The 12,588-nt window shown below is 39.5% G+C and overlaps 1 protein-coding gene across 1 annotated transcript in view; it reads left to right on the top strand.

Moving 5' to 3' along the window:
- Positions 1 to 12,588, top strand: part of SLC6A1 (solute carrier family 6 member 1) — a 202,994-nt gene that overhangs the window by 90,198 nt on the left and 100,208 nt on the right. Inside the window, exon 2 of the mRNA XM_088472723.1 lies at positions 4,835 to 5,252. Coding sequence (XP_088328849.1) covers positions 5,015 to 5,252 — 238 coding nt within the window. The 5' untranslated portion in view covers positions 4,835 to 5,014. The remainder of the gene's footprint in view (positions 1 to 4,834; positions 5,253 to 12,588) is intronic.

Genomic DNA, 12,588 nt, shown 5'->3' with positions numbered 1-12,588 from the left:
GATAACCCTCATTATCCTGCCACACATGGGTGTAACTACCATAAGTGCAAGGGGTCTAGCTGCTATGGGGCCCAGAGCTGAGGGGGGCACATCTTCCTTGTCAAAGTTATATGTGTTATATACATTTTTCACCATTGGTTGGTACATAGAGGCCCTTAAAAACTTTTGCTAATACTTTGTTACATCCCTGCTGTAAACTTGATGATTGCTTTAACATGAAATATTACAAAAACAAAATGTCGCTAAAGCCAAAATCATCCCAGCTAAGACATGTGGCTCACTCATGCTTATCAAAGGACCACATCAATTTATAAATATTCTCCATTATCACTGATGGATTTCTTCGCTCATGTAGTCTCTTCATGCATAGCAAAGTTATAATTCTACCTAGTTGGTATACCAGACATGAGCTGTATTGATGTCTTTTTAAGCGTCTTTTTGTACAATATGATTGTTAAAATGGGCACAGAACTTCTTTGATACTGCAGCTAACCTTTCAATGTCTTGTAAGTGTACAAGAATATTTGTGCTATTAAGTTAAGCACATGCAGATACACAATGGAGTGGTTCACAAGCGCTGTTAGAATCAGATTAATGTATAGGACACTTGATTTCCTCTGCAGTGGGTTTCCAAGGCTAAATTAAATGCGTGCATCAAAAAGTATCTTTGATCTTCTCTACGTATACCAGGTACCATATAATCCCCCCAGTGGTCTGAAACTCACCAACTTTTTAGATGCTACATCCACATAATGGTTTCTTTTTCATCTAAGTAGGTTGGTCACCAATATGCTATTAACTATATCCAAGGAAACCAAAAGCTGAACCGTATCACAATGGAAATGGATTCCTTTTTGTTCCAAAAAGCAATTTATTCATATATAAAAAAATATAATCAAAAACAGTTATAAAACATCCCCCATAAAATTGGGTTTGTTCTCCTCTACTCCAATTTTCCCCCCTAACACACCTTTTGGTGGGTGAGGTTTTTGATTGGAGGAGGATCACATGGTCTCTTTAGGGTATAAAAAGTCAGTATGGATTGTTCACCTCCACACCCTGAGGAAGGAAAACATATTCTGAAACGCATTGGTGAGCTGGAGGACCCCTTGGTTTTGGATCGACTCTCCTCTTGAATTGGCTGAATATCCATCTAAAGGAACAGTTCCATGTCTCATTCCTATGTCCAGGATATGAGTGGTGAGAGGAATATGTTCTCAGTCCAATTGGAGTAGAGGAGAACAAACCCAATTTTATGGGGGATGTTTTATAACTGTTTTTGATTATATTTTTTTATATATGAATAAATTGCTTTATGGAACAAAAAGGAATGTATTTCCATTGTGATATGGTTCAGCTTTTGGTTTCCTTGGATATAGTTAATAGCATATTGGTGACCAACCTACCTAGATGAAAAAGAAACCATTATGTGGATGTAGCAGCTAAAAAATTGGTGAGTTTCAGACCACTGGGGGGAGTATATGGTACCTGGTATACGTAGAGAAGATCAAAGATACTTTTTGATGCACGCATTTAATTTAGCCTTGAAAACCCACTGCAGAGGAAATCAAGCGTCCTATACAGTAATCTGATTCTAACAGCGCTTGTGAACCACTCCATTGTGTATCTATATGTTTATAAGGTTTGGTGTCCTTTTTGAGTTGGTATTGAGCTGCAGTTAAGGGGCGCAAGTTACCTTACCCTATCACTTTTTCTGGAAGTTAAGCACATGAGTGAAACAATGGATCTTTGGTTTTTGCTTTGACCACAAGGCAGTAATAATGCAGTATGCGAGCTGCTATCAGATTTTAATATTTAATTATCTGGAGACAATCAGAGGTCTATTTACTAAGCCTTGAATGGAGATAAAGTGGACGGAGATAAAATACCAACCAACCAGCTCCTAACTGTCATTTTTCAAACACAGCCTGTGACATAACAGTTAGGACCTAATTAGCTGGTACTTTATCTCTATTCGCTCTATCACCATCCAAGTCTTAATAAATAGATCACTTAGTGTTAAATTTTCTGTATGTTATTTCTTGTTCAGACTAGTAAAAATATGGGCGCATGGTCCCACTTAAATATGCTCCTTATTAAAGAATATGGAACCTAATGGCGGTAATGATTATGATGATGCTGTTGCTGATGGCTTGATCTATTATGGGGGGGGCAGTCTATATTTAACCAGTAAGTGCTGACATTTTTGACTATGGCCATAGGTTCAATGTGGGTGCAGCTTTACATGACTAAGCACTTACCTTTTTGAATCTCCACATGTCATCAACTCCCAAATTTTTACAGATTCAGCAAACTTGAAAGGCATTATATTTAAAGCTATTATACTATATTATATATTAATTTAAGGAGAGTGCACTAGTTGGGGTTCTGCCGTACTTTTTTCCTGTCTAATACCTCCATTAGCAATGAGTGGCGGTGATGCTGTAGCTATGAATGGTTGAGCATTTTTTTGTGGAACTATTACAGACATAAACTGATGATCACTGCAAAGTTAATTACTGCTAGCAGGTGCCCCTTCGGGCCCATCAACATGTACTTCATCACCAACAGCAAGGCCAATAGTGCTAAATATACTCTTCTGTGTCTTGTGTTGCCAACTGGTATGTCAGTACAGAGTCTTTCTCCAAGATTAGTCCATTATTCCATTTGTGTACAAATATGCAGTGGTAATGGAAATCACATGCTGCACACAGAGGCAGAATTACACTGCATCAGGAGTATATTTAATAAAGGTTGGTGTGAGTTGCTCATTTTCAGAAGCTGTTGGCCCTTCTTCCTACAAACAATATGCACTTAACCATTGAAATGCCACATATATCCCTCCAAATGAATTTCCAAACTAATGATAATTGTCTTGAAGTGGTAGATAGTGGCTTTATAGATTATGCAATGCTTAATCTATTTTAGATTAGAACCCATCTTGACATTGTTTGTAAGGTTGTAGATGATGGACAATTGGCAACTACGGCACTGTCTGATATATAGTTACCAGTTTCACTTACAGAATCAAGTACAAAGATATATAAAGTACAAATTCCCTCACAGTAAAATGTTTTATTTTGCAGGGAAGGGTGGTGGGTTGTGTGGTTCTCCAATGCAGTTGGTATGGCCAGTTGTTTTTTCTACAGTTACAGTTATCTTGTGCCTGCTGAATGGCAGCTGCTTTTAGTTACATCATATCCCCCTTATACAGCCCCCAATTAGTTCCCCTTACTCAGTGCCCCCAGTAGGGGTCCCCCCAAATGCAGTGCCCTATGCAGTGTTCCCCCTTATGCAGTGCCCCCAGTAGCAGTCCCCACAATGTAGTGCACCCAGTAGTGGTATCCCCTTATGCAGTGCCCTTTATATAGTGCCCCCAGTAGTAGTCCCCCCCTATGCAGTGCCCATTATATAGTGCCCCCAGCATTAGTCCCCCCATGCAGGTTTCCCAGTAGTGGTCCCCCTTATGCAGGCACCCAGTAGTGATCCCCCTATCTAGTGCCCCCTGTAGTGGTCCCCGCAGTGCCCCTAGCAGTAAGCCCCTTATATAGTGCCCCCAGCAGTAGTACCCCCCCCTCCCATGCAGTGCCCCCAGTAAAGGTGTGTTCGGTTTCCAGCAAAACCGAACTGCTCATCTCTAATTCTAGTAAATGAACATCATGCACATTCCTGACACCTAATAATGCTGAATAGGAATTTCGCCTGAAAAGCCATTACTAAAGTTATAAAATCATATATTGTTAGCAGAGCAAGGGCACTTACTGTACTTTCAGCTAGCGATCAAAGATTAAATACAATCCAAAACATCTTAAAGGGTGTTGAGGAACATCATGATATGTTATTTTATAGCAATAGAAATGGTACTGGGTTCCTTGAGCACTGGATAATATAGGTCGCAGGGTTTGCTACAGGTAGGGTAGAGGTGCCTAATCCTCTTAATTTATAATAGAGAGTAAGGTTAGTTACAGCGCTACAACACCTTTATGTGGTGTCTGTCCGTGAGTCTAATAATAGACTTAGACGGATAATCGTGAAAATCTGTTTATTGGTTAAACACACTGTTAACCACAGAACTATATTATTATTTTATAGCAACAAATGTATTAAATGATTTTTGGAAATAACACTTATCTTAGTTACCTTAACTGATATATTTTAGGTATGATCTTATTAAAATATCAGTGTTCTCCCGACATATATACCAAAACTGTATCTCAGGCATTTTGTATTTTGTCTCTAAAGCTATTTATGACAAATTAAAAACAGAGCAGGATAATTTAATATAAGGTGAATCCTTTTCGGGATAACGTCTTCCCAAGTGTGTAGATCTGAACACTATGGGAGCTTGTATCATGTCAAAAATGGAGGAACAGTGGTACTTTTCCACCAGTCACTTTCTGTAGCTGTTTACTGTGAGAGTGCCCAGAGGAGGAAGCGAGGCTAAAATATAGTGAGCAGTTGTGTTAATAAGATGAATCATTACCATGCACATACAGTATATCTCCTCTGGGTTATAAAATCCCCCACCACATCAGAGGTGGATGAGGTCAGCTTGCCACATTTTTGGAGCAGGATTGCATTCTCTGCAAAATCAATTCCTATATACTGTATGGTCAAAATCACTGCTGTGGCCACAAAGTTTTGTATTTCTATTTGCAGATCAAGTAATTTGGCAGACTATGTTCATGTTAAATACTATATATATAATATAATGTACAGCTTTTGTGTGTGATATTTGCAATAGAAAATTAATTTGTAATGATTTCACCCTATACTCATATGCAATGTTATTGTTACAATGTATATATTTAAATATTGTTATGCTGTCTTTCAGCTCCCCATCTAATTAAATAATCTGGAGTGGATTTTATATCTACGGCCACTGAAGAAGGACATCCCTGACAGCTTTATAACCCTAGTGAGGTAACAGGGAGCCGCGAAGCTGCTGTCCACGTGGACTGGTGCTGAAATTTCTCGTCTGGGTACCAGGCACTGCCATTCCAAACCGCGAGACATGGCAACAAATGGAACTAAGGTTGCAGATGGACAAATTTCCACCGAGGTCAGTGAAGCTCCTATCACAAATGACAAGCCCAAGACCTTGGTCGTTAAAGTTCAGAAGAAAAGAACAGAAGATCCAGAGAGAGATACGTGGAAGGGAAGATTTGACTTCCTTATGTCCTGTGTTGGTTATGCTATTGGTTTAGGAAATGTCTGGAGATTCCCATATCTCTGTGGAAAGAATGGAGGAGGTAAGTTATTACTGTACATTTATTTTTGATTGTACTTATACTGTATAAAATCAGTTTCATTTGGATTAATAATTCATCTGAGAGTTATTTTAAAATTATTCCCATATTTCTATGGAAAGAAAAGGGGAAGTTATTACTGTAAGTATTTTTTTGTACTGTTCTTACACTGTATGATATCAGCTTCATAGAGATTAAAGTTACATCTGACAGTTATTTTTAGCTTTTACAATAAGGCACTTAGGGCCTGATTCAGCAAGCATCGCAACTGCGATTACGCATGTAATCGGCCGATTGTTGCATTCTGCGCATGCCTATGCATCGCAGTGCACGTGCGTAAACCGGCCACTGCTGTCGCAGTGACTACACAGACCCATTGCAGAGTGATTGACAGGAAGTGCCGTTTGTTGGAGGTGACGGGGGATCGGCAAAACGCAGGCGTGCCGGTTCGTTTGAACGCTGTTGCAGGGGCGTGCATAAATTATCCACTGCTATGCCATACGCAGCTTGGCTTTTTACTGCGATGAGGTTAGCAATTTCTGAGTAAGATCTGACCTTGTGCAAGTGTACGTGAGGCTCCGATTGTAGTCGATGTACTCGATGTTACCGATGGTTTTGCAGTCTTGCTAAACATTACGAATGTGTGAAAGGTAAGGTGGGGGTCCTTATGTAGTGCTGCAATGGCATAGCGATCGCAATGGATTAGCATATCATTGCAGTGAGACTGCGTGCGTATACGTAGCCCCGATCACAGTTGCGATCTTTAATGAATCAGGACCTTAGTTGGGTGGTGCATTTTAATAATTTATTGTATCAAATGTTGTAAATTTCATCAAATTATGAGGGTGCCAGTAATGGCTTTAGCTCATGTGTTTGATTGATTTTTGTTAAAAAAAAAAAAAAGAAAGAATACTTTTTATAAACAGTAAATATTTTGCATTTAAAGGAGTTATAATGTATCACATCCACACCATGGAATATTTTATCTATATGTGTATGTCAGTTATTAAGGCAAATTCACTATTCATTAACATTGTATTTAGGTGTCACATTTACACAAAAGCCATAGCAACCAATTAGACATATGCTTTCATCATCTAAAGCTGGGTACACATGTAAAGATTTTCTGTCCAACCATCCAACTAGTTGATTGGTTGGAATGAAAATCTGGTAACGTATGGGAGTAACTGATGATCAGCAATTTGCTCCTAAATGCCGGAAAACAGATGAAAATGGTCGTCAGACAAGTTTGTTAAATGTTTGAACTAAACAATTTGTTTAAACAACAGTTTTTGTCCATTTTCCAGTGTTTGGGAGCAAATTGCTGATTGTCATTTGCTTTCATACCTTACCATATTCCCATTCCAACCAATCAACTAGTTGGATGGTTGGACAGAAAATCTTTACGTGTGTATGCACCTTTAGTTGCACCAGACACATAAAAGCTAATTGCTGACTGGTTTGCTTTGGCTATGTGCAAATTAGTATATGACAGTGGTTCTCAAACTTGGTCCTCAAGACCCCACAGAGTTCATGTTTTTCAGGTCACCTGGCAGGTGCACAGGTGTATTCATTACTCACTGACGCATTTTAAAAGATCCACAGGTGGAGCTAATTATTTCACTTGTGATTCTGTGAGGAGACCTAGAAAACATGCACTGTTTGAGGTCCTGAGGACCGAGTTTGAGAACCACTGGTATATGACATCTGCAAGGTTTCTCCTTATGGGCAGGATGTATTAAGCATCACACCTGCGATGCAGTACATCCCACCCCTTATCGGGTACTTACTGGGGGTTGATTACCGCGGTATGTACCTAGCAATGAGAATTAAATTGCAAAGTACAGCTCTCCCGATAAGAGCTGTCCTTTGCGGTACCCTGGATAGAGAGACTTTTGGGTTTAACACCCAGAAGTCCCTCTGCCGTTCTTCTGGGCATGCGCAGAAGGACATATGCACTGCGGGGGGGAGCTGGGAGGGATCCGATTAGAACCCTCTTGGAGGGCATCTCGGTAAAAAGTCCATAGGCTTCTATTGGATAACACAATCCATGGATTAAGGCTTGTGGGCATCCCAGTGCAACTAAATTGTGGGGGGGCCCTCTAAGCCACACAGAGCCTACCCCTTCTGAAAGCCCTACACTGAGCCATATACATATATAACATACACTCACACATAAACAGTATACACACACCAACATATATATACACATTAACACATACACACTAACACATATATACACATTAACACTTACATGCACACTAACACATACACAGTATACACATTAACACATACATACACACTAACACATACACAGTATACACACTAACACATACATACACACTAACACATACATAAACAATAACACATACACCATAACACATATACACACAGAATCACATACATACTGTACATACATACATACATACATACATACATACAGTACATACTGTACATACATACACACACACACACTGAAACAGTACATATACATACTGTCACTTGATGCAGCAGGAGCATTCACCGGAATAGGTTGCAACAGGGGCCGGGCACCTGGATTCATTAGGCTCCGCCCCCTGCAATTTAATGCCGTGATTCGCAGGGATATGGGGTATTGCCGTATTGGTTCTGCCCTTGATGCGGCCAGTCACTTTAGGGGGGAATCGGTTTGTTAGAGGGGTTTCTACTCAGAAACCCCCCCTGCATCTGCTAGTATGGACATGGCCCCTCTCCTCCCTAGAAGAAAGCTGATCCAGTAGCACTTACTCTGCTGCTGCATTCGGTAGAACAGCAGCGGCTGCTGAGCCTCCACCCGGGAACAGGTGTCTCTGGACACTGGTTCTCGGCAGGGTCACAACGACCCTGTGTGGGGGCCCCTCTGTGTGTGGAGCCCCAGATGACCGCCCCTGTCAGTCCCCCTTAATTCAGACCTGACACCATCTGAAGATGGCGTTACCCACCAGGATGAAGCACCGGAATGCTTCACATTCCAGTCATTATTACATATGGGAAATGTGGTAAAACCCCCGAAAACTGCATTTTCGGGGGTTTTACCACATTTTTCATCTTAGTACATCCTGCCCTATATCTTCAGATACAAACATTTTAAAAAATTGCCTTTTGGGGTTGATCTATGTCAGAGTCATCAGCAATGTCCTCTCTTGGCACCGTTATATGTTCACAGTGTGCAGAGTGTTCTCTATTCATAGACATCATGGGCCTCTTTGGTACCTACACTACATCATAGGCTTTCAACCAATCACCAACATGCTCTCATTTTCCTTAACTATTTTCAGCAGGAGAAGGAAAAAGCAAAGAAAAGAGCTTGCTGGTAATTGGTGAAGGAACTCTCTTTGATGTAGGGTGTAGGGGGAGTTACTGTCCAGGAATTTCTATGAAGTATCAGCATAATAATGTGGTTACAATCAGTGCATATGATGAGACAGGAAATCATTACAGTGATTTCTGCAAAGGGAATGGGAATGACAGTAAGCAACATATGTAATGATTCAAGACTCCTTGGTGGGCGATTGCAAGAGCATAAAAAAACTTGTTCTTCTGAATTTGGCCATTCAAATCAGCACGTGTCACAGGCTGTATTTGGACTTAACTGTTTACAGTCCTTCCGCAACCACATGATACAGAAAAATTAATTGTTCATTATGCTCCCCAGCTCTATTTATAGACAATAAGTTCTGCAAAACACTAGTTTACAAGTACAGTTCACCGAAAAGCAAAGCAAAAGTGTAACTTAAATATTGTAATTCCAGAAATTCACAATTCTGCTAAATGTTCTTTTTCATCACGACACTCTGTTTGCAAATAATTTCACCAAAGTTGTCTTATTAAAAAATCTTTATTTTTCAAGGATTCATTTGAATTGAATCACAGAGCTAACAGTAGAGGAAGGGTTTCTTACATAAATCCTATTTGTATGTAGTCTGGCCCCACAAAGCTTTGGGTGTCAAGAGATGGCAAAGTGAGCACAGTGGCAAATTTGTTTCAATTTGAACAAGTTTCTATGGCCAGCAATTTAACAGTTGAAATCTATAGAGGGGGTTCTTAACAACAATTCCAGTATTGTCCAAAAAGGATCTTTTTATAGCAAATTAGATGTAGAAAAATTGGCACACAAGCTAGTATTTAGAAGTTTGTATAATTAGCTCTAGTTTTTCATGTGTTCAAATGGTTCACTAATATTAGACAGGGAAAATCCACATGGGAAGGGGGAATCACTAATAAATAAAACACCTGTATTTAGCCTGCTTTTGTGCATCAAATTAGGCTGCAAAGTCATAATTTCACCAATATTTTTTCCAGGACATAAAGCAGATCCAGACAACATGTGACAAACATTTTTAGGCTTTCTCCAACTAAATTGCTGGAGAAAAGCCATTTTTTTAGTTAACTATTAAGGATACCTCCTTTGAACCTCTATATACCCCTGCCTATACCTTCTAATATCCTGCCTATAAACCTCTAAGGATGAAGCTAATTTGCGTACGCAGTCATACAGTAAATAAAAACTCCAGACCTAGAACCTGTGGTTCCAAAGCACAAACTATTATTCAAGTAAAAGTACAGCAGTTACACGCTATGATCCTCATATAATCTTAGCAGAAAGAGATTATACAGACCCAAGTACAATTATACATATGCAGCGCTCTCTGGACCAGATGTTAGGCATCAGTAAGAAACCCCTCGTCAATCAGCGTTCAGCACGAAGACTAGGAACCCAGGGTCAGAGTACACATATTTATACCCCCCAGAAATAAACAACACAATAGAGAAGTTTGTTGCTAATACCATTGGTCCTAAAGGAGAGGGCATATGTTACAAGGCATTTAACAGGTTGGTTCAAATAGACACGATCCAGCTTCTAACAACTGGTGGTCTCTGGTTTCCCACCCCATGCAAATCCTAACAGTTGTTCATATAATGTACATTTTGTTGCTTGAAGTCTCTGCGGTCCATAAGTTGAGAATGTATGTTGCGATCTCTCCATCGATATTACCGGAATAGAGTAAAATGAGTCCGCATCAGTACAATACCAAACATGGCTTACTTATCACGTATAAAACCTTAGTTACGAAATAATCTTTATTTCCTAACAATTATAATAAATGTGAATACTGGAATCTTAAATCTTAAAGCTTGTGGCACTTTGTATTTGAATATGTAATGTGTGAGTATGTGGGGTTTGATGTAAAGACGCTAGTTAACTTGGGGCAGATGCGTGTGCATGAAGCTAATATTCAGCGTTTTCATACAGGCAGCCCCCACCCTTTTCAGACTCCAAAATTCTGGTCTTTGTTCTCCCAGGGCCTGTGTGGATGCAAATTAGCACAGCTACAAGACCCAAACCTCAGATAACACTCTTGGCTTTGAAGGTATTTTATTGTAGGAAGCCTGCTAATGTAAGGTGCTACAAATGACCCTCTTGCTGTATTCGAGCAGGGCCACCTGGAGTGAGAGCAGACGTTATGTCCATGAAGCTTGTCTTCAAAGGCTAGTTGTCACGTGGCCATTTGCTCTGTTTAGCTAATGCAATCCAATTTTGACATACTGTACAGCCATTTCCGAAATATATCCTTTAGGGGAATTCTAATAATACACACACTTTATCCAGAGCACCCAAACTACGTAAAGTCATGAAATGGGCTTTTGATGAATCGCCGTAACTTATGGCAATGGTCACAGATGCAATCGCATGATGCTAATAGTAATATCACCACATGTACTAAAGTGTGAGTTTATCTAAATTGGCGCTTAGGCGGCCATTCGCAAAATGGCGTCTTGCAGCCTCATTTCCAAGATGGCGTCTTGCGGCCAGTCGCAAGATGGCGTCGCTGCGATCCAATTTTAAACTGATCTTGTCTCAGTCAATAATCCAGCTTCGACACTGTATAGACCCTTCAGTTACTTATTGAAATTGGTAAAATGGTTCTTCTGTGACCACCTTGTCATTTTATTTGATGCCCAATATCTGGCCCAAAATGGCTAACAAAACACTTGAAAAACTAGAGCTACTTATCTGAGTTAGTAAAATGGCCCATCTGTCCACTTTGCCACCTATTCTAATGCTGAAAAGCCTGTATGGCCAGGCTTAATACACACAGGTTTTATGTAAGGAGTACTTCTTTGAAGATTTTGGCTATCAAATTGATGGTCCAAACTAGTTTTACGCTTGCAAAACTTAAACTACTCATTTAAATCTGAAACATGGCTTGTGTATTTGCTTTATCACCTGGTTTAATGCATATAATATTGTAGGGACAGACCTTAAGTAACATTGCATGGACAGACCTTAAGACTATCTATGGATTTCTGTTGTCAAATCACTGTCACAAACTTGATATATCCTAACTACTTATTCAAAATAATTAAAATTGGTCCTTTGCCCACTTTCTCACCTGTTCTGATGACCAAAACCTTGCTAGGCTGGACCACAATAAATATGTGACTTACTAAGGGAACCACCTCTGTGTATTTCCACTGCCAAATTGCTGGTCTGAAATTATTTAAATTTTAAAAAACTACAACTTACTTACATTGGTGAAAATGGCTCCTCTGCCCACTCATCCCAAAACCCTTGTTGAGCAAGACTACATACAATAGAGGTTTACATAAGGGCATCCATCTGTGGATTTGGGGTGTGAAATAGACAATCACTACTGGTTTCATCTTTGAAAAACTAGAGCGATTTAAAATTAGTTAAATAGTTAAATAAAGTCAGTTTAATATAAAATATGGATCTATTATTAAAACGAGAATCCAACTCATTTCCAGAAATTTTTTTTTTCAGTGTAAGTAGCTGGAGCATGAATAAGCAGAGAATAAGTAGCTGACGTTCAGCCTCGTCTTTAATGCTGGAAATGAGAATAGTTAGATATATAAAATTAGCTGCGTTATGACTGGCGCTCCACCAAGCCCCCACCATTCTAATACATTCACACAGCCAGAAACGGCAAAGGATTATTTTTACAATTTATTGCTATTATTCTGAAGGCTACTTAGAGATTCCAAGGATCCTTTTTGAAAGGACAAAATTAACTTGTATTTGTTGATTGTGTGTGCAATTGCTTCAAATAACATTCTGTCAAGCACAGAATAAATTTTGAGTCCTCTCCCTCAATTGCAAGTTGAAAACATTTATTGTATATGAAATAGAGGTCCAATTTCCAGGGTTTTTCTATCAAAAAATCATGAAATGTCCGTTAAATACCTAATAATGTAATTTTTTTATGTGCAGGTTATTTTTTAGATCGGGTGTCTTATGTAATAAGTTGCGAGCTGCAGGCGCTGCGGGAACTTCTGCTAGTCTTCCCATGTTTTCAAA

The sequence above is a fragment of the Taudactylus pleione genome, unplaced genomic scaffold (assembly GCF_031769625.1).
Source record: "Taudactylus pleione unplaced genomic scaffold, aTauple2 ptg000128l, whole genome shotgun sequence".
Classification (NCBI taxonomy): domain Eukaryota; kingdom Metazoa; phylum Chordata; class Amphibia; order Anura; family Myobatrachidae; genus Taudactylus; species Taudactylus pleione.
Note: the sequence above shows the minus strand (reverse complement) of the source record. Positions and strands in the feature narration are given on the sequence as shown.